Raw genomic sequence first — 25585 nt, forward strand, 5'->3', positions numbered from 1 at the left:
GAGAAGAATGCTCAACCTGAAATGCAGTATGAAGTCATACATGTTTTAGAGAGGTGAGAAGGATGCTTTCCTGGAGCCTCTGGAGAAACACAGCCCTGCTCACACCCTGATCTCAGACTTCTGGCCTCCAGAACTGTGAGACTCTAAATTTCTGTTGTCCTAGGATATACTATCTGTGGTCCTTTGTTACACAGGCAGAGGAACCATACACACACTAATGGTCAGGTGGTCAGCACTGTTGGACACTGGAGAGGCCTGAGCCACAGTGCAGTGATGTGTGGGGAGGTCACAAGCCTGGCAGTTTCATATCCCATGCATCTTCAATGCAACAGTGCCTCAGACTCCCCTCCCAGCCCACTCCTTGTGCCTGTTACCAGAAAGTTTAGCATTGGGGTATACCTTGATTCTTGCATCTGAAAAGAAAAAAATTCAGGTAAGATGGGAAAATATAGTAAAATGGATAGTAAAGTTTATTAGGAAAGGGACACACTTCATTTTCCGAGCTGGCATCAAACCGTGATTCTCCTCATCTCTGCCTCCTCAGTAGCTAGGATTACAGGTGTGAGACTCTCTAGAGTCTAGAGTGAAAACTAAGGTATCAGTATTTGGAACTGGAATATTTATTCAGGAATTCTCAGCTCCAGGTCCTCTTGGCCCCAAGGATGGGCTTCTGGGCCTGGGTCTTTGTCTTGTTAAGTTAAAGAATTACCTGTGTGAAACTCCCAGCTCTAGGCCTAGCTGATGGTTAGAGTGTGGCTTACTCCTAAGTAAAGAAAGGATTAAACTTTAGGTGAGTGGCTGACTTCAAACCATTTTGATATCCCCTGGCATCCTCAATGGCCTACTGTGAAGTTGGGAAGTTTAATTACAATGATTTTTATTCCCTCTATTTACGTCTAACTGCTACCTATCAATCCTGTGGGCAGCTGCCTCCCATGGCAGTGCATGGAGCAGGAGAGGAAGGCCACACAGGCCCCAGGCGGTGGGTTCAGGGCCATTTGGCAGGGGATTTTGGGGGGGCTGGAGGAGGCTGGAATGACAGTGGGAGCTGTGATGTGGTAGAGGACACACACACACTTGATTTTGCATAAAGGAAATTGAAGTAAGCCATCAAATATGGCCAAGTGAGAAGGAGATACTAGGGAGTGAATCCAACCCTGATGACGAGGGAGGTCCTCATTGTATGGTCCTGAACTTCAACTTCTGCAGGTGGGAGAGCCTGCCTTGCTGGAACCCCACCCGGTGGTCTGCAGACCACCCATGCTTTTCATGGTCACCTGCCTGACCCTTCAGAGCCAGTCTGTCAGGCTGTTATTTTCCTAGGCTGACCAACATTCACCTGGATTCCGGCTGTCTCTGGAGCTTCCAAACACATTCCTACCTCAGGGCCTTTGCATTCCCCAGCTCTGCAAGGATGGATCTCAGCTCAAACCTCACCTGCTCTTTCTAGAGCAGTCCTGGCTCCGAGGAGTAGGAGACCCACACCTCTGGGTATTGTCTAGGCAAGGGGCTGACCCTAAGCGGGATGGGGTCAGAGGGAAAGGAAGGGGTGAGTCACAGCTCTCCACCCAGGAATTGGACAGGTGGGGCTCAGCTAGGAGAGAGCAGGTCCCTAAGAAGAGTGTGTGTGTGGCCCTGGTTGAAATCCTACTTTCACCAGTGAGAACTATAAGTAAGGCTAGCCTCCTCGGGAGACCTCAGAGGGGCAGGTGGCCCACAGCGAAAGTCAAGGGACAGAGGCAGAGTCCACAGAGGACACTGTGGTGGAAGTGGGATTGGCAGGGGAAAGAGGGGTTTGCTCTTTGCCCTTAGGTACCTTCCGAATTAAGCACCCTGAGAATGCAAGACTTTACTCAAAAAATAAGCACAACGAAGCACCCAAGGAGCAAAGGTGGGAAGAACAGGGCAAAGAGGGGCCAGGTGAGGGTCCGAAGAGGAAAATGTAGGGACAGAAGTCTCGGAGTTACAGTTTCCCCAAAGCTGGCCTCAACCATGGGCCTCATTCCCACTTCGGGCCCCAGCCCTGGCCCCACCCCAAGGGGCAGGAGGGACCCGAGTGGTGCAGAGCCACACTCGCCTTGGAGGGCGTGGGCGACACCCAGCCACGCCCTTACATGACCCGCCCCTCCGCCTGACCCCGCCCCTCACTCCGCGCCGACCGCCTGCCAGGCGCAGGATGCGTGGGGCGGTCGCCACCCTCCGCGACGGGGCGAAGCCCCGGGGGAGGACAGGGGTCACCACGCTGGTCCCGGGGAACCGTACAGGTGAGGGTTTGTCCGCAGGGCTCCATGGGGCGGGGGGAGGCTCTGCTCCCTTTTCACAGACGGGGAAGCCGAGGGGCGAGGGTCACGGGGCGGCACAGCTGGAAAGCGTGCACAGCCAAGGTGGGGGGGGAGTGGCGTGAGTCAAACCGCCGAGGGCCACCCCGAAGACGAACCCTTCCGACCTTATGCTGACCCAGCCGGCGCCCCCAACGGAGCCGAAACCCGGCGGCGAGCGGCGCGCAGCCGCCTGCCTTGGGTTCGCGTACCGGGTCCCTGACGGTCCGGATGCTGCGGAAGTCGGAACTGGCCTCACCTGGCCGGGCGCGCAGCCCCGGGGCGGAAAAGGCGAGGTGGGGCGCGCTCTCCGCGCCCAAGGGAGGGCTCATCTTCGGGGTCCCTTGGTGACTACTCCAGTCTTGATTTACAGATGGGAAAACTCAGCCTGTGAAAGAGGAGTGGCTGCCCGAGGTCACCCGGCTGCGGGACCTGAGATTGGCCTAGGCGCGCAAAGGCTCAAAAGTCTCCGAAAGGAAGGAAAATGGCTTTTAAGTGTGTAATTTCAAGAAGTGTTAAAGAGGTTTCACTTCAGTACCCCAGGCTTTGGGTTCGAGTTCCAGTGTCAGCTTTGCTCCATGAATGCTTATAAAGTCTAATTCTTTTAAAAACAACTAAACCGCAACTCTACATCTCCAGTATCTCAATAGCTCACTCCCTTGTGGTGGCCACTGCTCACCAGGGTTCCATCCGAGGATCCTGGGCAACTGGTGCAGGCTGGATTTAGCCTCTTGGCACAAGAGGAAGCTGAGGTCCGGAGGTGGGGGTGGGGGTCTGGTTCCTGCTTAGCGTGGCAGAAGCTGAGCATTGCCCCAGCCCTGGTAGGTTCGATTTTGTGCAACCCCATTCCACCCCACCAACCCATTGCCCAGAGTCCCTAATTTGGTCCTTTGGGAGCCAGAATGTTTTGCTGTTGTGTTTGAGGAGGCCAGTCCGGGCCTGGTCCTGCCTGGGGTCTCACATGTGTGAGCCCCCTCCACAGAAGCCTGGAGGAGTGGGTATCAAGGGCTAGGTGGAAAGGCTTACCCAAGGTCAACCCAAAGCTTGGGAAAGCCTGGAGCCTCTGACTTACTTGCATACAAAAAGCTATTTGTATAGGGATCACTGTTGGGGTCTCGTGAGTTGAGTGCCCTGGCTCCTGAGCACTTCCCAGACACAAGGCCCCCTGTTGGAATTGGGGTTACAATCCCTCCTCTGACCTGGGATGAGTCTCCCCGTGTCTGTGCCTCCGTTTCCAAATGTGCTCAGTGGTGAGCACTGTATATCTGCCCCCAAGCTGTGGACAGGCCAGATGGGGTCCAGGGCGAGTCCTTGTCCTGCCTGGAGTAATGCCATAACCTGGATGCCATCGCTGCCTCCCAGGTAGCCTTAGTCTCTTGCGCTGTGAAATGGGCTGTGAAATGATGAGGCTCGGGGTCTTTTGGAGACAGTTTGATGTTGTCTGAAACATAGCATCTGAGGCACAATCCATAGCATAGGTCTTTAGCCACGGGCCTTCCTAGAGAAGATAGGAAAGACAGTAGTCCAGGTGGCCCAACATCCTGGGGACCTATGCTCTGGGGTTGTGGGGGGTGGCTTAGAGCAGGGTTTCGAATGTTTGTTGAATGGCTGGTGCTGGCCCTGCTCCCAGGGCAGCAACTGTACTCCCTAATCTGGGAGATTGTCCAGGAACACAGGGTTCTAGTGACCAAAGGCCATTTCCCTGGCACCCCCAGGAGGGACCTTGAAGGGTCTGGAAAGGGAAGCCCTACAAATAGGTGAAGTGGGCTCTGTGGGCATCCTCTTGGCTTCACCTGTGCCCATTTTACAGAGGAGAAACAGGCCCGGTGGGAGCCAGTGTGATCAAAGTGGGACTTACCTTGAGACCTGGTTGTGGCCTCCTGCCAAGGTGCTGGCAGAGCTGCTGGATAACAGGCATAGTTCCTAGGACCTTTATCCCACTCTTCCCCCCAGGTATTTGGGGGGAGGGATCACTTTTCCTTGGTTGGAATTTTCCCAGTTGACCTCTGGGAAGAGAGTCTTGTGTGAGGCTCAACCTGGGAGACCCAAGGCTTCAGGAGTTCTGAGGCCTGTACCTACCTTCCATGGGAAGATGCACTCAGAAAGGGCAGATGACTTGCTTGAGGACACACAGCCAGGGCTATGGGCCTCCCAAAGTAGTGTTGGGAATCTTCACTGTTGGGGTCCTGCTTTTAGAGTACCTGTGTGTACATAAGTCATCGCTGAGAAATCCCTTCTCTTGGATTCCCATTTTGCATTTGGGGAAACTGAGAACTGGACCAAGATCACACAGGGACTCACTGGTAGGTGGGGACCTGCCAAGTCCTGGTGAGGCTGGGTCCAGTGGCCTGCCTTCCCCCCTTCTGTGAGGCTATAATCTCACAGCCTCCGCCAGCATAAAAGGGAATTTATTAAAAAGGTCAGGGTGAGGAGGCCATGTGGGCCCCAGGAAGGAGGACAGAAGGGCCTGGCCCATGGTTCAAGGTTCCAGATAAAAGATTAACAAGCAAGGATCTTTTCCGGACACTCACTGGCCTCAAGGACTGGGGAAGGAGAGGGCTGGGAGGATGGGGCCCACCAAGGTCAGAACATGTAAGGGCTTTAATATAAGAGCCCAGGAGAGCACAGCTGTAGCAGGTGGGTTGGACAGAGGTATCAGCTGGGGGACACAGGCTAGGGACCCTCCTGTGCCCTTCTGTCCTCACCACCATCCTCAAAGCCACAACAGGGCTAGGCTGAGCCTTGTGTGTTTTTCTCTTGTTTATATTAAACAATTCACTTCACTTTTTTCCTGTTGTTTTTTTCCTCTTCTTGAAGATTTAATTCCACATAGTTCAAAAAAGGGGTGTCAGGGGTGCCTGAATGAAAATGTACTAGAGCTGGCCCAGAGAGTGAGGGGTCAGAGGCACACTCACAGTGGAGGACTGGGGACATGCAGTGTCCAGTGTTCCTGGAGGACTGCAGGGGAGGGTGGAGGTCATGAGGGGTTGTGGTGGGTTTGTGGACTAAGTTGAGAGTGGGGTCTGTCTTGTGGTTAAGAACATAGGTGTCAGAGTGCTCAAACCCCATCTACCCTATTTTGGAACATCCTCTGAGAGGTACAGTCAGAGGTTTCCTGGGCTATAGGCCTGACACTGCACCTCTCCCTGCCCCATGCTTTCTGTGCATTTGGAGTCCTATGGGAAGGGCCACCCAGAGAGGGCTGAAGTCCATGCTGTCACCCTTTAAGCTACCAGTGTCTGCCCAGAAGCCTTAGGAACTTGGGGACAGAGGTCCCACCGTGCAGTGGACTGTGGGTGAAGATCCCCTGGGTGTCATAAGGATTGGTGCCCTGGGTCCCATGGTGTCCTGGAATACTTGGGGTGTGACTTAAAGTCCCACCTGGAGAGTCAGCTCCTGCTTCAGTGTCTCCACACTCCTGTGACTCTGGAAGGCAGGTCACCCATTTTACAGATGGAGATGTCTGAAGGAGGTGAAAAATCCAAGCCCAGGACATGCTGTTGGAAAATCTGGGCAGGATAGCCCCCAGGAACTCATGGGTTCACCACCACTAACCCTCCCTGGGGTGGGGAGAAGGGCTGGGGGCTCAGTGGGGGTACTTCCCCTATACCCCCCACAAGTGTAATTTTTTTTTCTAGTACGGGGGTTTGAACTCGTGACCTCATGCTTACTAGGCAGGCACTCTACCACTTGAGCCACTTCGCCAGCTCTAGCCCTCACAAGTGACTTGGCCTTCTTATGCCTAGCTTAGTGTGTGGATTAAAAGAAGTTGGGCCTCAAGGGGTGTCCCTGGGTCGAAGGCCAAGAGGGCAGGGTAGGGCCAGCCTGAATGAGGGCTCACCCTCCCTCCAACCACTGTCAGCTTCCTCATTTTATTTTATTTATTATTTTTGGTGGTACTGGGCTTTGAACTCAGGGCCTCACACTTGCTAGGCAGGCACTCTTTCCCACTTGAGCCACTCTGCCAGTCTTTTTGTGATGGTTTTGTTTGTTTGTTTGAGATAGGGTCTCATAAACTGTTTGCCTGGGCTGTTTTCCAACCGCAGTCCTCCTGATCTCTGCCTCCTGAATAGGCAGGATTACAGGTATGAGCCACCAGCACTTGGCCCGAACATTTTATTTTTCAAGAAAGAACCATTCCCACAATCCAATGAGGAACTTGGACTCTACCTAGTGAGTCCCCCTAGTTGACTGGCTAGAACTGCAAGGTTTGAGGAGCTATTGTGGCTCTAACCTGTAATCCTAGCTACTTAGAAGGCAGAGATGGGGAGGATGACAGTTTGAGGCCAACTCAGGCAAAAAGTTTACGAGACTCCCATCTCAACCAATGGCTGGGTGTGTGTCAGCCACGCAAGGAAGCACAAATAGGAGGACCGTGGTCTAGGTCAGCCTGGGCATAAAGTGAGACCCTATCTCAAAAAAAAAAAAAAAAACAGTACAAAAAGGACTTGGTGGCTCAAATGAGAGAGTGCTTGCCTAGCAAGCACAAGGTCCTGAGTTCAAATCCCAGTGTCACAAAAAGAAAGAGAAAAAGTAAGAAAGAAAAGAAATGCAAGGTCTGATGCATATTTGGGGCTAGGACTACATTAAAGCCCTCCCCTTCCCTCAGTGTGAGTCTGCTGGAGTCCGGACCCCTTACCCTCCCTACCCACCCCGCCCAAATACAGCTGTGGTGTGGCTGCCTACTTTACTGGACGTATGCTGCTTTTATATAAGTCTTTCATTTGCTATATCCTGGGTTTCTTACAGGCCAGTGTGACAATGCTGGTTGGTCCCCTATCTTTGGTTGTGGATGGTGACTTCACCCTTCATCCCCTACATTGACCAGGCTCAATAACGGGGACAGGAAATCTGTCCTTGAAGATTTGATGATGACCCGGCAGGCACTGTGAGGTGTTGCTGTCTGAGGATAAGCACTGCCCACAGCGGAACCAGCTGCAGACCTCAGGATGTGGTTGTTGACAGACACAGTGTGACACCCTCTCCACCACCCTACCCGTAATGCTCTTCTTCAGACACGCTTAGGGGAAGTCGATGGTCATGGTTTCCTTGCTGGGACCATGGATTTCTCTTCCACTCTGCGTCCCCCCCCACCCTGTCTACTGTGGATTTGCAGGTCCGGGCACAGGCCCAGGGCAGGAACAAGGGCTGCTAGATGATATGGCCTGGTCAACCCTCGATCCAGGTCCTCCGGCTGCAGAGCTGGGCCTGGCTGTCCTGGGTGCACAGGAGACTGGCCTGTCACATCCCTTGTGTGGCAGAGGCCTGTGTTCCTGGACCAGTACCAGCTTGGCAGCGGTTAGCAGATCTGGGGCCATGCATGAAGGGAGATGGCCAACCTCACAGTCAGGATATGGGGCAGTGCTGGGGCAGTGGGGCTGCTTGAGGCTCCCCTGGCATTTTTATTTTGTTACTTCCTGGCACACAGCAGAGGAGAAAGTATTTTTATAACCACTTAGCTCCATTCTGCCCTTCATATCATCTGCACCTGTCTTATCACATACTTCTCCATGCCTGTGCCTCCCGCCCTCTAGGCAGCTCATTTCGTGATGAAGTTCAAGTTTTAAGGGTGAATTCAAGTTGGCCCACTTGCCCTGTCATTGGGCAGACCGCCAAGCGTGCTCACCCTCACTGATCTCACTTCCCTGTTGCGCCCTGGTGCCCTGGCTGCTCCCAGACCTCCAGCTGGTGGCAAGGGTGGGCCCCCTCTCTGCTGGTTCAGCTGCAGAAGTTAACAGCTCTAAATTGAGGACTGGGAAGTGCTGGCTGCCAGGCACCGTGGCGAAGGGCCCCTTGGCTGGCCTATGGCTACCCTGTTGTATCTGCCATGGCTCTGAAACCCCATGTCTACCTCCCTGGCCAGTATATACCCAAATCACAGGATCCCAAAAAAGCAAAGAGGTTCCTCTTTGCTGATCGTGGGCGGTCACTGGCTCTGACTCTTCTCTCATGTTTGTGAATACAGAGCTGGTAGGTCATGAGGAGTTCAAATCCCAGCTGCACCCCTGGAAGCTGTGTGACCCAATGCCAGTGCAGGTTACAGGAAATAGCCCAGGCCAGGAGTTTACAGCTGTACCTGGCACAGGTGCTTAGGGCAGGTCTCCCCGTCCTGTCCACCACCCAGAAGTTGTGTGTTCCCCCCAGCCATATCCTCATCAACCTGGAAGGATAAATACTCTTTAATTGGTATATTTTTCTCTTGATTTTTAATGTTTATTAAGCTATAATTTGCATATTATACAATTCATCCATTTAAAGTGTACAACTCAGTAGCTTTTGGATGTGCAGCCAGCACCCCAATCAACTTGAGACTACTTTCATCACCTCAAAAGAAGACTGCTGAATCTCCCACCCAGTTCTCCCCCTCACCCTAGCCTTTGGCAACCACCAGTCTGCTGTCTCTGCACTTACCTGTTCTGAACACTTCATATAAATGAAATTATACAGCATGCCTTTTGTGTCTGGCTTCTCTCACTTACAGTGTTTTCAAGGCTCAACTATGACGTAGCATGTGTCAGTGCTTCATTCTTTTTTGTACGATTGCATAATATCCCACTGTATAAATGGACAACATTTTGTTTATCCAGTCATCAGTTGACAGACGTTTGGGTGTTTCACCTTTTGGGCTATTTTGATAACGCTGTTGTGAGCATTTGTACATAACTTTTTGTGTGGACATGTGTTTTCATTGTTCTTGGGTGTTTACCTAAGAGTAGAACTAGATTAGATGGTACTTCTGTGTAACATTTGAGAAATCACCAGACCGTTTTGCGTTCCCACAGTAGTGAATGAGGTTCCAGTTTCTCCACGTTCTCCTTAATGCTCGTTATGTCGTTTTGATGTCTAATAGTCGGCTTGGTGGAAATTGGAGTGTTATCCATTGTAGTTTTGGTTTACATTTTCCTAAAGGTCAGTGTTGACTTCATGTCTTGTCAGTGACCATATTAGTTGCTTTCCTCCTCACTGTGACCAAATGCCTGACAGAAACAACTTAAGGAAGGGAGGGATGTATTTAGGCTCACAGAGGGTTCAGTCTGAGGTCGCTTGGTCCCTTGTACGTGGATAGAACATCATGGTAGCGGGAGCAGGTGGAGGTGGAGGTTCTTTATCTCATGATGGACAGGAAGCAGAGCATGCCAGGGAGGTGGGGGCCAAGTGTAGCTTTCAAAGATGTTCCCCCAGTGACCAACTAGACCCCCTTCCTAAAGTTTCCAGAACCTCCCAAAAAGTGCCACCAGCTGGGGACCAAGCATTCAACACATGAGCCTCTGACAGACAAGTCATACTCAGACCACAACAGTGGCCACTGGTGTGTCTCCTTTAGAGAAATGTCTATTGAGATCCTTTGCCAATTTTTAAAAGATCTGATTGCCTTTTATAACGGAATTGCAGTAGTTCTTCATAAATTCAATTTTGAGAGGTTTTTTGGTTTTTTTTTTTTTTTGAGGGGGGTGGTACTGAGCTTTGAAATCAGGGCCTCATGCTTGCTAGGCAGGCACTCTACACTTGAGACACTCCACCAGCCCTTTTTTGTGTTGGGTATTTTCGAGATAGGGTCTCACAAACTCTTTGCCCAGGCTGGCTTCAAACTGAGATCCTCCTGATCTCTACCTCCTAAGTAGCTAGGATTACAGGCATGAGCCACCACACCTGGCTACTTGTGGACTCTTAATCCTGTCTCATTGCTCTATATGTTTGTCCTATGCCAGTACCATGCTGTTTCTATTATTGTAGCTTTGCTGGAAGTTTGGAAGTGAGTTTTCTGGCTTTGCTTTTCTTTTAAAAATTGTTGTGGCTATTCAGAGATCTTTGTTGTGTCTATAGGAATTTTAAGATCAGCTAGTCAGTTTCCACAAAGAAGGCAGCTGAGATTTTGACAGGTGTTATGTGGAATGTGTAGATCACTGGAGTATATTACCATTTAAGTAATATTAAGTCTTCTGATCCGTGAGCATGGAATGCTTCCCCATTTCTTTAGATACTTAATTTCTTTTTGTGTTTTGAAGTTTTAACAAGGACTTATTTTAGTATAACAGGATAAGGTAGGGAAAAGTGGGGAGGAGAGAAATACCTCCTACTACCCTTGCAAGAAATGGCAGTAAAGACACCTAGATCTTTAATTTCTTTCAGTAATGCTTCTCAGTTTCAGAGTACAAGTTTTACGCGTCTTTTGTTAAATTTATTTCTGCGGATTTATTATTTTTGAAGCTGTTGAAATGGAATTGTTTTCTTCATTTTATTTTCAATTTGCTTAGTATTGCTACCGTATAGAAACACAACTGATTTTTGTATGTTTACCTTGTATCCTCCGATGTTGCTGAACTTAATTAGTTTTTAAAGTTTTTAGTGGACTTCTGAGGATTTTCTATATACAAAATCATGTCCTGTATTAGACATCTTCTTTCTGGTCGGGTTACCTTTTGCTCTGCTTCCTGTTTTTGTTTGTTTGTTTGTTTTGTGGTACTGGGGCTTGAACTTAGGATCTACACCTTGAGCCACTCCACCAGCCCTTTTTGTGTTAGGTATTTTCGAGATAGGGTCTCTTGAACTATTTGCCTGGGCTGACATTGAACCACGATCCTCCTGCTTTCTGCTTCCTGAGTAGCTAGGATTACAAGTGTGAGCCACCGGTACCTGGCTTGCTTCCTGGTTTTTGAACTCTGATTTTCTTTTCTGGTCTTTCCTTTTGTTGTTGTGGTTTAGATTGTGATTTTTGCCACTGTTTTAATAATATATGTGCAGCTTGTCTATCAGAGACACACCCCTACCCCCTTACATGGATATTGCATCCTTACCTCCCACTTCTTGTTCTGCTTCTCAGTTAGCTGTTGTAAACCCTGGCTCCAGGACTAGCTCCTGACTCTCTGTCAGTGCTATTGGGTAGGTCAGCCTCTGAGCCTTGGTTCCCCACTCTGTAATAATAAGGGTTTCTTCCTTGGTGTCACTTGGGATTATTGCAGCTGCTGTCCTAGGCAAGGAATGTGTGTTTCTTTTGAACAGAGTATTCTGTGATGACGTGCATTATTATTGTTGTAATGATGAGCAGGTAGCCATCAGATTGGTCCCTCCCAGGCATGAGGCTGGCTTTCCCTTCTTTTCCTAGACAATGAAGAGAGGGATACCAGGGGATGAAGAACCAAGTACCGTGGTTGACCCCTCGCTAAACTACTCACTGACTGGCTGTGTGGCCTCAGTGTCTAGAGATGCAAGTTGGGGTGGTATTTCTTATTTCCAAAGCTCAACTGTGGTTCCTGGTGTGCCAGGCATCTTCCAGTGCTTTGGCATTTCACCTTGATTTGTCCTCACATCGTCCTGAGGTGGGCACAGCAGCTGTGCTGACACTGAGGTCCGGAACTTCCTTGTCTGGGCACCCACCTATGTGACTATAGGGGACACAGCCCAAGAGGCTGGAGTCCATGTGCTCACGTCCATAGCTGTTGAAGTTCTCAGCACAGGCTCCTGTATGGAGTGTGATCTGGGCATTATTCTGATTTAATTATTGTCACCTCAGAGTCCTGGATGAGCCAGGCATTGGGCTTAATTATGTCTGTAGTGTTTATCTGGTTTTAGTCAGTCCATTTACCAAAGAAATCCACAAAGATGGTGGCTTAACTCCAACCAGAACTTATTTCTGTCTTTTATTAGAATTAGAAAGGATGGTCAACCCTTCCACACATCCACCATCTTTGCTGCCAAGCCTGGAAGTGGCTCCTGCCTCCCATGCTCATATTCCGTTGGCCAGGTATGGTCACATGGCTGCTCCCAGCTGCAGGGCATGCTGGGAAATGTAGTTTTCTATGGTGGTCTTGTCCCCACCTGCAGCTCTAGGTTGAAGAGAAGGAATTCCGGAGGACAGGGAGGGGAACTAGGGTTGAGGCTGCCCAGGGTTAGCTGGATGGAACAGCTAAACCTAAGAAGGGCATGGTCAGAGTAAGGTATGGCCTGAGTTCTCTGAGCCTGGGTTTCATTTCTAGACAGCAGGTGAGTTCAGATGTGGAGATACGTAGTTGGCCCACATGGCCACCCCCAGGTGGACATGAATAACTTCATAATGATAATTTAGGGGACAACGTTCATCCTTCTGCAGATATCTAGGGGACACTGTTCAGCGTGCTGTAGGCATCTTCCACACGCATTTTAAAATTAAAGCCCATGGAGTTTGTTGGCAAATTGGTTGTGGATTGAGAAAAGGAAGTCAGATAGGTTTGGGACCCCAGCAACTAACTGAATGATGGTGAGTCTGCTAAAGAAAAAGAAAGTTAGAATGGGAGAGGCCACGTGACAAGGCTGGGACACTCAGAAGCTTGGCCGAGTCACAGCAGGCTCAGTGAGAGTGAGGCATCTGTGCATGGCACCTGGGGGGACAGTCCTAGCTAGAGGCATCAATGCAGAGGACAGGAAGATCAGAGATGGAATACGGGGTCCATCAGACTCTGCGGGCCCCAGCTTCCATGCCCATCTGCCCCATCTCTGGATCTCTGTCCTTCCGTTGGAGGGAAGCAAGCAGGCACAAAGGCACTCAGGTGGTCTTATCACAGGTGTCTGATGGTCCATCTTTCCGGGCACCAGTAACTACTGCCATTCCTGTCCCCATGCTTGATGCATTAGTGCTACTCGGGCAGTGTCAGCTACTATTTGGAAAACGGAAGAGCTGCGTACATCCGGGCATTGAGATAGCCTTCGCAGGTTCACTGTGTCTTCTCTAACACAGAGAAAACTGCAGGCCGCCAGCAGGGAGCAGTGAAAAGACTGAGGGCTGTCACACAATGGAGCCTGGCACTGCTGTCTCAGGAAGCCAGAAGTGGCTGTGCGCAGAGCATGAGGACCTCATGCATTGTGCCAAGCTGGAGAAGCCCGACTAAGGGCACCTACCTATGCCTCCCATGTAGCTGGGATTACAAGCATGGAGTCACCATGCCTGGCTTATTTGTTGAGATGGGGGCCTTGTTAACTTTTTGCCTGGGTTGGCGTTGGACTGTGTTCTCAGGAGCTCTGCCTCCTGAGTTTCTGGGATTACAGGCATAGTCCCCATGCACACATTTTTTGTTGTTGTCCCTACGTTGCCCAGGCTGGCCTTGAGCTCCTAGACTGAAGAAATCCTCCTGCCTCAGTCTTTGGTATAGCTGGAACTCAGGTGTGCACCATTGTGCCCAGCTTTCTGTCCTTATGAAAGGACCATAGCATTGTAACTGAGTTAGAGCACTTTGGTGCACTTGTAGGATGTTTATATGTTGACTGGTAAATCAGGGCTGACTGCTGGAGACACAGGATGGGTTCTAATGTTTCCTATTCTATATGGCTCTGAGAGGAGCATCCTAGGACAGGAACCATGATGGCACATTCTTACTTCCTCTGAAATTCTCATGCGCTGTACAACACAAGGCCCTAGTACATTGGCCATGCTCCATCCAGGAGGCTTGGATCTCGACCCACCCATGTCCAGAAAGAGTCGCTTCTCTGTTTTTGCCTTTACATACAGTACCGGTTTTTCTTTTTATTTATGACATTATTTTGTGGTGGTGCTGGGGATGGAACCCAGGGCCTTGTACATGCTAGGCAAGCACTGTACCACTGAGCTGTACCTCAGCCCGTTTTTGCTTTTAATCTTAGCTACACTGATAAGGGAAAGATCGACTTTCCTTTCCTTTAGCGTTTCTTGCATTGCTGTTGTGTATGAGCATGTATTCCTCGCCATTTGTATCTCTTGTGAATTGCTTGTTCACACATTAGTTTATTTTTGTTTTTTCTTTAAAAAAAATTATAAGCTGGGTGCCAGTGGCTCACACCTATAATCCTAGATACTTGGGAAACTGAGATTGGAAGGATCAAGGTTTGAGGCCAGCCCAGGCAAATAGTTTTCGATACCCTATCTCCAAAATAACCTGGACAAAATGGACTGGAGGTGTGGCTCAAGAGGTAGAGCGCCTGCTTTGCCAGTGCGAAGCCCTGAGTTCAAACCCCAGTCCCACCAAAAAAAAAAAAATTGTATGTTCAGTTCTTATTGATGTGTAAGATCTTTACAAATTAAAGATATTGAACCTTCGTCCAGTTTTCCAACTATTTTTTTTACTTGAGTTGGTGTTTTTCAATTATTAGAGAGTAGAAAGTTTGCCTTTTACTTTTCATGCAGTCAGATCTGTTACTCTCTTTTTCCCTTTCTTCCTGCCTTTGAAGCTATGCACAGGTAATAAATATTTGTGTTTATTTTCTTCCAATGCTTGTTTCTTTTTCTTTTTTTGCAGCAGTAGGATTTGAACTCAGGGCCTTACTCTTGCTAGGCAGGCACTCTGCCTCTTGAGCCACACCCCCACCCAGAACATCTAGATTTTAGTTAATGTAGGATCCTGCTCTGCTTTGTCCCAGCATCGGGATGGCTCCCTGGGACCTTCTCCAGAGCATCCTGTGGCCTTGGGAGAGTCCCCCGCCACCCGCTTCACCCATGCTGGGCCCTGCCCTGAGCCTTACCGCCTCTTTGCCTCTCTCTCCCTCTCTCTCCCCAGACACCTGCGCTCGGCTGCAGCCGCCCCCGAGGGGCACTTTGCAAGTCCTCCGTGGTGATGGCACCTCCGTGGGAACTGTGCTCATTTTCCACTGCCCCTCTGGCCACCAGATGATGGGGTCTGGCCTCCTCACCTGTGCCTGGAAGGGAAGCATCGCTCACTGGTCTTCAGGGACCCCTGTGTGCAAGTGTAAGGCCCTCTCCTGAGCTGCCCTGGCTCAGTGGCTGCTGGGTGGGAGGTCCTGAGCCCTGCCTCACCAGGATTCGCGTGTCCCACTCCCAATAACTGGCAACTTGTTGCTGCCTGACAGTGGCCTGCTTAGGCCGAGGGCTCTGCATCTTAGTGTGGACTGGATTTCCTATCTTTCTTCCTTCCCCTCCCTCGCTCCCTCCCAATCCTGATTCCATGTGCCAAGGATTCTAGGCACTGGAGACCCGGAGGGTCAGGTTGTGCCCAACGATGGAGCTTCCGGTCCCAAGGGAGGGGCTGTTTTCTGGTTGTATTTGTTATCAAGACTATTGAGGGGTCATAAGACCCCATTTTCCAGAGTGAAGCCCTGTGCATTACAGTAATGTGTTTTGTGCATAAAAGCGACTCCAAAGTTCAAATAGCTTGGCAGAGGCCGGGCATATACGCTGCAGGACTTCTCAGACAGAGCCTTTACACACTCATGTGCTGGATGCATCTCTGAGAATGAGGTGTTTGTTAGGACTAGGTTCTAAGAGACAGAAAACCCAAAATGGCAGGCTTAACCAAGGTGGCATTTTTCCCTTCAGGGTGAGTAACCAGGTTTGTAGCATTCTCCATGACAGTGGGACCCAGGCCCCTGCCCTGGCTGTGTTGAGTCTGACCTCAACATCATGACTTACCCAAGGTGGTGGCCTTTGTTCTAGTCAGGGGTTATGGGGTGGGGCCCTAGGGGCAAAGGGCACACCTCAACTCAGGGAAGGTTCTTAAAAGTTGTCCCGTGTCACTGTTCCTGTCTGCCATTGACTAGAACACAGTCCTGTTACGCTGCAGGCCTCTTCATTCTGGATGGTCAGTGTCCAGCTGGAGAGCAGGGGGCAGGAGCTGTGCCCACCATGGGGGAAGAGCACACAGCCTTAAGCTTAGGGTCTTCAGGACTTCTTATCCAAGAACGAACCTCAGAATCTGCTGATTCTTGGTGCACAGCTGAGGTCGCAGCTGTGAGAATGCCTTTCCACACCCCTTGCTCTGGCTCTTTCCTGGAAGGTGACCTGAGAAGACCCTGAAGAGTTTTGCCTGCTTGGGCTTTGTGAAAACTCAGTGGGCTGGGCCAGTTCCCACCCACAGTGCATCCACCCGCATCTGTTCCACAGCCCAGCGTGCTGCTCTGCAGTCAGGGCTGCAGTGGCTGGGAGCCAGGAAGGCCATCACTCTGATCTTGTCAGAGCTGCTCCAATCTACCACCTACAAACTCCTACACACCTACAAAACCCCACCCAAGTGCCCCCTTCTTGGAGAAACTTTTCCCTGGTTGGCTCCCTTAGTTGTAGTCCACACAGGCCTTAGCCACCAGTGTTCACTGCGTCTTCCTTAGAGTGGAGCTTACTGAGGGCCTGCCCGCTGCCATCCTCCCCCAGCCCTCGGGTCCGGCAGGTTTGGAGCTGGTGGTTGTCTCTCACAGCTGTGCCACCACACGAGACCTTCGGCTTCAAGGTGGCCGTAATCGCGTCCATCGTGAGCTGCGCCATCATCCTGCTCATGTCCGTGGCCTTCCTCACCTGCTGTCTGCTTAAGTGTGTGAAGAGAAGTGAGCAGCGGCGCTCCAGCAGGTACGGCAGCCCTGGGGTGCTCCTCCCTGCCCCACTCCCCTGGGGCCATGTCTGTGGGTCCCCTGTGTGGGGCTCTTGGGCTTCTGAGGCTCTTAGCCAGCTGTGGGAACACAGGGATTCTTATTCTTAAACCGGGGCATACACGACACACTCCGCTGTGTTACTGACACCTCAGGGGGGTGTCACCGTCCCCACAGACAGGGTGGGTTAACTGCAGCCCATAGGGGACGCATGGCCTGCTCACCAAAGGTTTATCCCTGTAGTGATTTATTCTCTTCTCATTTGTATCATCTCGTGGTAAAATATAACACAAAACTGACCATTTCAGCCATCTTTGAGTGGGCCATTCAGTGGCACTATGTTGAGTGACCATCCGCGGCCAGCACTTACCAAGTCGCCTCTCATCAGAACACAGCCATGTGCCTTGGCTATTACTGTACTTGGCTACTTTTGAGTAGTGGTGGCTGAGTTTACTTGCTGGAGAAGCTGTGCCACCCATGAAAGTATCCCCTGTGTGGCTCCTGCAGAGTTCGTCAGCTGCCTCTCTGCCCGAGGACATGCTGGGAGAGTGTGTGCAGAGGCTCCTTCTGCCTGTGGGCTGCCATCGGGGACACTGCAGTACCTGCTTAATGTCTTTCATTCTGGGCTCTCTCCCCCAGGACGGCCCAGCTGTGGTACCAGCTGAGAGGCGAGGACCTGGAGACGGTGCAGGCTGCGTACCTAGGCCTCAAGGGTCATAACCACAACAACAGCAGCAGTGGCGGTGCTGGTGGCAAGCTGGGGAGCCAGGCCAGCCAGGCCCATGACAACCACAGCTTCGCCATGTGGGTCACCTGGCTTGGGGTGGGCTGGGGGAGTGGGGGAGTGGGGGAGTCAGGGCCTGAGACAAGTGCCACCCCTCATGTGCGGGAGCCCTGGTGTGCCTGTCTTCCCCTGGGCCTCAGCACCCCAGCCCTAAGACAAGAGGCAGCTGTCCTTCTCACACTGCCCCGACCGTGACATCCTTGTCCTCACCAGTGGGCTCACCTTGAAACTTAAGATGCCTCGATGAGCTGGACTCTCTCCACAACCCCAGCAAGGCCCAGGACTGGGCTAGGTCCCCTGCTCTTTGCCCACATCCCTCCATTTCTATCTTCCTCTATCCTCCCTCCCTTTCTCTCTCTCTCTTCCCCTCTCTCTCATCTCCTGCACTATACAGGGACATTCTTTTCCTGACTCTAGAAATCTGGCCAGGGTGACATGTGACCCATAGCATAGAGACATCTGCCAGAGTTGCTGTCACCATCAGTGTGCCCACTTGTGCTTGGCCGCCAGGTCCCTGGGATCCTTAAACTCAGACAGGCCTTCTGCCCTTTGTGACCTTCTGATGGCGCCAAGCCAGTGGTCTCATACAGGTACCACCCCCACCCTGCCACATCTGGGTCTGGCTAGTGTTTTCCCACCACCGTGTTGGGGTGTGCCTTCCCAGAATTTTGTATGCACTGGTCCAGCTATCCCTGCCGAGGACAAGCCTGAGGTCCCCTCTAAGGAAGTCCCCCCCGCCCAGATCCCTCCAGTCAGGGCACGAATAAGGGGCTGTGATCCTACTGGATCTGCTGTTCCTTGTGGCTCACTGAGGGGTAACTGTTAATTGTGTTGTGATTCTGCTGTGTCTTACGAGGGACAGTGATGAAATCTTTGGTTTTTTTCTTTTTTATTATTTTGTCTGGTTGCTGTAGTATCACTTTGAACTTTTTCTCTCCCACCTCACCCCCAAGATAGAGTCTCTCGAACTGTTTGTCTGGGCCTGGCTTCGAACTGCGATCCTCCCGATCTCTGCCTCCCAAGGATTACAGGCGTGAGCCACCAGCACCCTGTACAGATACTCTTTTCTGGAACTTTTCTCTTGAGACAGTTTCACAAGCACACAAAGTGGAGAGTAGCCATGTCCTGGTCACCATCGGCCCCACCTGGGCCTTCCACACATTTTGTGGGCTCTGATTGTTCTTTGGCAGTGGGAGCCCTGCAGGTTGCACTCATGTCCCCATACGTCTCTGACATTCTTTGAATACTTCCCACCTTGCACAAGATGTCCCTGGCTCATCTCGTGCCTTCTGTGCCTGGTGTGGTTCTGCTCTTTGTCCCAGGAGTGCCTCCTGAGACAGCAAAGTGCATGTTCCCAGCCTGTGGCCTCCCTGTGCAATTGTGGCCACTCTGCACCTCAGCTGCCTTGCCTGTCCAGTGGGCATCACGTGGTGCCCTGTCCTCAGCCCACAGTCAGAGCTCAGTTGCCACTGGCCATTACTGACGTTACTGTTCTTACCCTTCTTGTGAGGAAGAGGAACCTGAGGTACAAGGGTGGTGGTCTTGTGTCTTATATCACGTGTGATGCCCGAGACCGCCAGAATTTCACTCTTTCTGTCTTGAGATCGGATCTCACGACATTGCCCAGGCTGGTCTTGAACTTCTGGGCTCGAGTGAGCCACTCTCCCTCAGCCCCCTGAGTAGCTAGGGCTACAGGTGTGCACCACTGTGCCCAGCTGTTTTTCTTTGCAGAGGTAACTTCTTGAATGGATTCGTTAGGTCAAATAGTCTGAACATTTTTATTCCCCAGTTCTTTCTCCTAGATCACCAGACACCTTAGTTCAGCCATATTTATGAAGACCGCATCCTCTCTGGGAGCTAACAAATTGTTTGTCTCTTGCTTACTTTGCAAGTGTCACAGGTTTTTTCCTTTGTATTTCCTTTAGCAAATGTTGAGGACAAATATTTGCTCAAAGCCTTCCTTCCCGTGGCATTGCTGGTGTTAGTCATTCTGTTTGCTCCTCCACTTTACTTGCTAATGTTTTTTCTTGTGAGCTTTAGGAACTCAGAATCACAGGAGAAAAGACCTGCCATTGGCTCCAAATACTTTTGCTGGGCTTTTTCCCTTTTTGTTTGAGTTTGGCTGGGACTGTTGTGACTAATAGTTTCCTTTTTATACAGTCTGATTTCCAGGCCCCTGCCTGGTGACACCTCTGCCCTGTGATAGGGCTGTGTTCTGCTTAGGAAGAGGATGATACGGGAGAGGGGACAGGGCTACTGCCTCTCAAAGCCACGTGGCATCCTTGTAGAGGGCAGCTGTGGCTTCTCTGGCTGATGTGTGAGGTCACCTCAGCCCCTGGGGGCGCTGCCCTGTCCCTGCCCCACAGACACCAGCTGTCCTACCTTGGGGATGTGTGCTGCGGATGGTCACACACATCCTCCACGCGCACATGTTCACAGAACTGTAGCGGGAACCGTGTTGGCCTCTCCCAGGGAGTGGGAGAGAACAGGATGGAAGGGATGCAGGCCAGGGGAGGCTGCCTTGGAAGCCTCTCAGAGCATGACTCCAGCTGGTGTAGCTCCAGAGGCAGAAGAAGGAAGTGAAGCTGGGAGGGGGTCAGCAGGGAGCACCTCCTCCTGAGCTCTCCCCAACAGGGGACCCTGGACCCTCAGCTTAACTCCAGGGGGACACAGAGAGGACAGAGCCACCCATCCCCTGGCTTGTGGCTCTCAGGCAGAGCAGCAGGACCCTCTGAGTCTGGGGCTGCCTGCCCCTCAGGCGGGCCCTAAACTGCCTCTTGGTGGTAGCTGTCTTTAGCAGGGTGAAGCCTTGACTCCTTGACCTTAACTCATCAACACCTCCCAGTATCACCTCTGCCCTAAGCCCTTCCTGATACCAGCTCTTCATCTTGGCTGTGGGTGCTATTTTCATGCCATCATATAGCAGAGTCAGATAGGTTCCAACACTTGGGCAGAATCACATACAAGGAGCCCATCCTTGAAGTTGGGTTTGACCTCAGGCTCCCCCGCTTTACCCACCAAGCTCTCTTTCTTCTCAATTACTGATTGATCCATTCACTTCGTCCCTGAACCACTAGGTCACTGCTTAATGCCTACTACTTCCTGGGGTTTTCCTGACAAGGAGGTGTGGGTTGAAGCAGTGATCTAGGAAGGCTCCCTGGAGGAGGTGATAAGTAACTGCATGTGGAGTGCCTGTCTGGGGAAGGGGTATGGGAAAAACTGCACCTTAGGGGAGAGGCAGTATGCAAAGGACAGGCATATGGGGGAAAAGGCCAGCATATGTGGAGGCTGGGAGATGGGGTGGGGTCGGACAGATGGGCAGGAACTGGGTCTGATCGGCCTAGAGAATGGACTGGACTGTGTTGGGGGTTAGGGGAAAGTGCCAAGGGTGTTGAGGGTGTAGAAGGCTGTGGGCCACCAGGAAGGATAGGCCTGGAAGGAGGGAAAATGTTCTGGCCTGGACACTTCTGGCCTGGAGTGTCTTTTCTCTGCCTGGGATATTTTCAAGTACCACTGGGCAGCCAGGCTCCTAATAATTTATTCACACCCTGCATAAGCCCCCAGACAGCCCCTCCCACCCCTTAGGAAGGTGGCCTTGCTTGAGGGACGGGGCAGCAGGCCTGGAAGGAAGTGCTGCAGCCTCTGCGTGCCTCAGGGCACAGGGTAGGTCCTGGCAGGACCCACAACTTTTGGGTCCTTGAGCAGGTGTGATCAAGCCCAGTCCCCTTTCTTCCCCAGCTCATACCTCCTCTCCCCACAGAGACCTCAGCGATGGCATCAGAGAACTGGCTGCTGTGACCCACAACATGGACCCCTGGAGTTTTGGGCCTGGTGCTCTGAGCCCCAGCTGCCTTTCCAGCTTACCATGCACCCAGCCAACTGTCCACACAGTGAACTCAGAACCGAGCCTCCTGGTCTCTCAGCCTGCCACAACAATGATATCCACACGACCCATGGTGTACCTCCCAGGATGACCCCAGCAGGCGGTCACCTGCCACTCAACACGGGTCCAGCTCGAGACTGGCCAGCGGTATCAGCCTCCGGGGGCAGAGCTGACACTGAAGGCTGGGCACCAGTAGGGCGCATTCTGTCTTGGAAGGAGCCCCCTGTGGTGGTTTTACTGAAATGGCCACTGGGCTAATGTCCTGTGGCCGCCTCCCTCCAACCAGGGGTCCTTTAAAGAGACTGTGAGACATTTTAAGCAAATCTAGTTTTGCATAGTTAGAGTAAGAATAATAATAAAGCAATAAAGTATTTTCAGCAACTGCAGATGGCTGCCACCTCAGCATCTTCCCAACAGGGCGAGCTGCCTCAAAGCTGGGACCCGCCACAGGTCCCCACAACCCTAAACCTGGCGGTCTAACCGTGTATTCTTATCTCTTTGTGCTCTGGTCTGCTGGGTGCTTCTGGCTTTCCAGTGGCGGCTGCAGTCTGCTGGTGGCTAACGGGTCTCATCGAAGGCTGGTCACTCAGATCTGGGGCTGCCACTAGCAGCTGGTCTCCACGGCGAGAGTTTCAGTGTGAGCCCTGGGTGGAGGCCACTTTGCCCTTCAGGTCTCAGCCTGGGAAGTCACTCTGTCACTGCTGATGTTTTGTTGTTCGTTAGGAGTCAAAGTGGGCCTGTAATCAAGAGGGAGAGGAGGTCCTGCTCCACTTTTAGTGGGGAAGGATGAAAGAAGTGGCAGACACACTTAAAATTGTCCCAGGCACAGTGGCGCACGCCTGTCATTCCAGCTACTTATAGGCTGAGGCAGGAGGATTGCTTTGAGCCTGGGAGTTCAAGGCCGGACTAGGCAACATAGCAAGACCCTGTCCTCCCCAATCCTAAATAAATTAAAATATATAAATAAGTTAAAAGGTAATCAGCCATAACAAAAAATACCACTGGCTGGGGCTTTAGCTCAGTGGTAGAGCCCTGGCCCACCGTTGAGGCCCCGGGTTCAGTCTCCAGTATCGCAAAAAGAGAAGGAAATCAAAAACAATTATAATCACCTTTGAACCACCGACTTGTCACAGCCATTTTATAAACAGGAGCTCTCACTCTTACCCTCATGGCCTCACTCCCTGAGGGAGCAATGTGGACAGCAGAGCTTTGTGTGCACACAGCTAATGCAGACCTGACTTCTGACACTTGCTCCTCCTATCTCTCTTATTTGCTTACTTTTTTTTGTTTTTTGTGGTGGGGTTTGAACTTGTGGCTTTGCATTTTGCTAGACAGGCTGTCTACCATTTAAGCCACACTTCCAGCCCTTTTTGCTCTGGTTATTTTGGAGATGGGGGTCTCACTTTTTCCCTGGGCTGCCCTGGACTGTGATCCTCCCATGTATGCTTCATGCAGTAGATGAGATGACAGGCCTGTGCCACCACATCCAGCCATTGATTGAAATGGGCTCTCACAAATTGCCTGGGTTGGCCTTGAATCCTGATCCTCCTAATATTCACCCACATAGCTAGGATTATAGGCACGAGCCACTGGCATCCTGCCATTTTCTGCCATTTAAATTGAGCTAAGAGCTTGTTTTGTAGCTTTAGGACCCCAACCTTTTTTCTCACCTCTAAGCCCCACATTTGTCTTAGGTCAGTTAAAAATACACATGTAGCTTCCCATAATTTGAGACTTGTCTCTGATATGAATAAAAACCAACTTTCCCCTGCTTCGTGTCTGGAGGCCCAGAAGCCATATTGGGGCCATGAGGAGGATATAGAAGAGAAACCCAAGGTCAAGAGGCTGCCTGGGCAGCTGCCCTTAACTGTGTTGCCCCTTGCCTACTCAAGCCCCATTTGTGGTGTTTTTGTGTCCCCTGATACAGGCTGCATAGAGAGCCCATTGGCTAAGGGGTGCTTTGCTGTTTCGTGTTCTTTCATGTCACATTTGTGGGCATCTTGGTCCCAATGTCCCCCAAGTCCTGATGATGCTCTTCCCATCAGATTTCCAGTGTGGGGGTTGTGAGGTCAGGGCGTGTTGAGATTTCAGGTGGCCTCTTGGGGCCTGTATGGGGACAGCAGGACACTGATGAGAAAGTGTAGACACAGGGCTCAGCAGGGGACCAGGCCATCTGCTGGGTTCCTGCGGGCTCAGGAAAGCTCTTCCCATCTCTTACAGAAGCAGAGAGCAGTTTTCCAAGAGTTCTACAGGCCCAGCTATAGGTCAGACCCACCCTGTTGGCTTGGATCTTGATGCGGGGTCAGAAACTGCTCGGCTCCTTCTGGAACTTCGGCAGCTTTGACCAGGGTTTGGTGTGAATGGCAAAAAGATCCAGGTTTTCCTTGTGCTAAGTCCCAGACCCTAACACCTAATAGGGTGAGGTGGCCTCCAAGACAGCAGGAGAATTGCAGTAGAGGACGCCAACTCCCAGTAGCTGAGAGTTACAGCAACAGGTATCCAGAGCTGGGCAGGTGGTTCATACCTGTAATCCCAGCTACGTGAAAGGCAGAGGCAGGAAGATTGTGGTTTGAGGCCGGCCTAGACAAAGCTAGTGAGATCCTATCTCAAAAAATATATGTGCATGTGTGTGTGTGGCAGGGGGAGCAGCTTAGCTCAAGTGGTAGAGTGTTTGCCTAGTAAGTGTTCAAGACCCTGGGTACTGACAGAGAGCGAGAGGGAGAGAGAGAGAGGGAACCTACTCTGCGTGTGTGTGAGAGAGAGACAGAGAAACGACCTGAGTCACCCCAGCCTCAAGAAGTGAGCCGAGCCCTCCCCACCCCCACAGAGTTGTTGGAGTTACGGGTTTCTGCCACAGAGGAGGAGAGTGAGCTGGCCCCAAAACCCCTGCCCCCAAAATCCTAGATGCTCAAGTCCATTAGTATTGGGAATGGACAGGATCACTTACCACTGTGGTTTTCTTGTGTTTTCTACCAACTTTGTTAGCCTTAGCACCGTTCTCTCCCTGTGGTGGCCACTTCTCCACACTTCAGTTCTCAGCTGGAAAAATAACTTCTGTTATTAGCATACCTGTCAGGATTGGTAAGGTGATGCTGCTGAAACAAAGAATCCCGCGCTCAGTGGTCCAAACCACCAACTTTATTTCCTGCTCACAGTATGTGTCCAGTTGGTGGACAGGGACTCTTCTTCACTCAGTAGAGCCATCAGAGCCTTCATTCCAGGACAAGTGTCCTCAATCTTTATGGCAGAGTAAGGAGATTCTGTAGGGTCTTGCACCATTCCCCAAATGCTCAGGTGAGCAAAAGAAGGGAAACCAAGATAGCTATGAACACCACCAGGGGCTACCATGTCCTCTTCCTTTTTGCTACTTTCAGCTGTCTCACGGGTGACACCCATGGTTTCAGTGAATCTGAAAGCTAAGTTATCAAAGACACAGGAGTCAGCCTTAGATGGCGGAATGATGTGATTCAAATAAGCAGCAGGTGGCTGCAAAGTTATAGAATTGGGACCAGAGGAGACATTATCCAGCAGAATGTCCCCCAGATTGCTGGGGGAAAATGTGACTCCCTAGATTTAATTCTCCAACAATTTGGTTACCTATGCGTTTCACTTTTTCATTACCATCTGTGAGCCACACCAGAACCTAGTGACTTAAAACAACAGGCAGCAGCACCTGTCATGCCTGGCAGCTGTTGTCGCTGCTGTCTGGGACCTTAGCCGGCGCTCTCATTTGAAACAGTGTGTGGCCTGAGCTTGCTTCCTTCCTGCCTGGCAGTTTTCTCTCAAGAGGAAGTACCCCAGTACCACAAAAAAACAAAACCCAAACCCCAGGAACTCCTTACTTTCCAACACCCCCAGCTCCTGGCAACTACCACCCTTCTTTTTGTTTCTGTGAATTGACTATGCTAGGGCCCTCATATAAGTGGAATCACAGCACCTGCTTTCCTTCCTTCCTTCTTTCCTCCCTCCCTCCCTTCCTTCCTTTCTCCCTCCCTCTCTCCCTTCCTTCCCTTCCTTTCCTCCCTTCCTTCTTTTCCTTCCCCTCCCCTCCCGCTCCTTCCCCTTCCCTTTCCCCTTTTCCCTCCCTTCTTTTCCTTTCCTCCCCTCCCCTCCCCTTCCTTTCTTGCCACGGTCTCCCCAGTGCCGGGATTACATGCATGCACCACCATGCCTGGCTCATATTTGTCCTTTTGTGACTAGCTTGTTTCACTTCATACAGTGCCCATGAGGGCTTTCCATTTTGTAGTTATGAGCCAGAATTGTTTGTGTGTGTGTGTTTTCAAG

The 25585-nt window shown here is 51.3% G+C and overlaps 1 protein-coding gene across 1 annotated transcript; it reads left to right on the top strand.

Annotated features, from left to right (window-relative positions):
- The first annotated feature begins 2112 nt into the window (after nucleotides 1-2112).
- Susd3 (sushi domain containing 3) lies at nucleotides 2113-21687 on the top strand. Its single transcript, XM_020186388.2, has 5 exons — nucleotides 2113-2264; nucleotides 14819-15007; nucleotides 16467-16614; nucleotides 17274-17438; nucleotides 21179-21687. Exons 1-5 carry the CDS (start codon nucleotides 2177-2179, stop codon nucleotides 21390-21392), a joined length of 804 nt encoding a protein of 267 aa, XP_020041977.1. The 5' UTR covers nucleotides 2113-2176; the 3' UTR covers nucleotides 21393-21687.
- The last annotated feature ends 3898 nt before the right edge of the window (nucleotides 21688-25585 follow it).

The sequence above is a fragment of the Castor canadensis genome, chromosome 13 (assembly GCF_047511655.1).
Source record: "Castor canadensis chromosome 13, mCasCan1.hap1v2, whole genome shotgun sequence".
Lineage (NCBI taxonomy): Eukaryota > Metazoa > Chordata > Mammalia > Rodentia > Castoridae > Castor > Castor canadensis.

Bases quoted from the DNA above. Each gene is read 5' to 3' on its own strand.
- Susd3 (XM_020186388.2), top strand. From the start codon at position 2,177: ATGCGTGGGGCGGTCGCCACCCTCCGCGACGGGGCGAAGCCCCGGGGG. The intron at 15,008-16,466 runs GTAAGGCCCTCT...TGTCTCTCACAG, and splicing joins AGGGACCCCTGTGTGCAAGT to CTGTGCCACCACACGAGACC. The intron at 16,615-17,273 runs GTACGGCAGCCC...TCTCTCCCCCAG, and splicing joins GAGCAGCGGCGCTCCAGCAG to GACGGCCCAGCTGTGGTACC.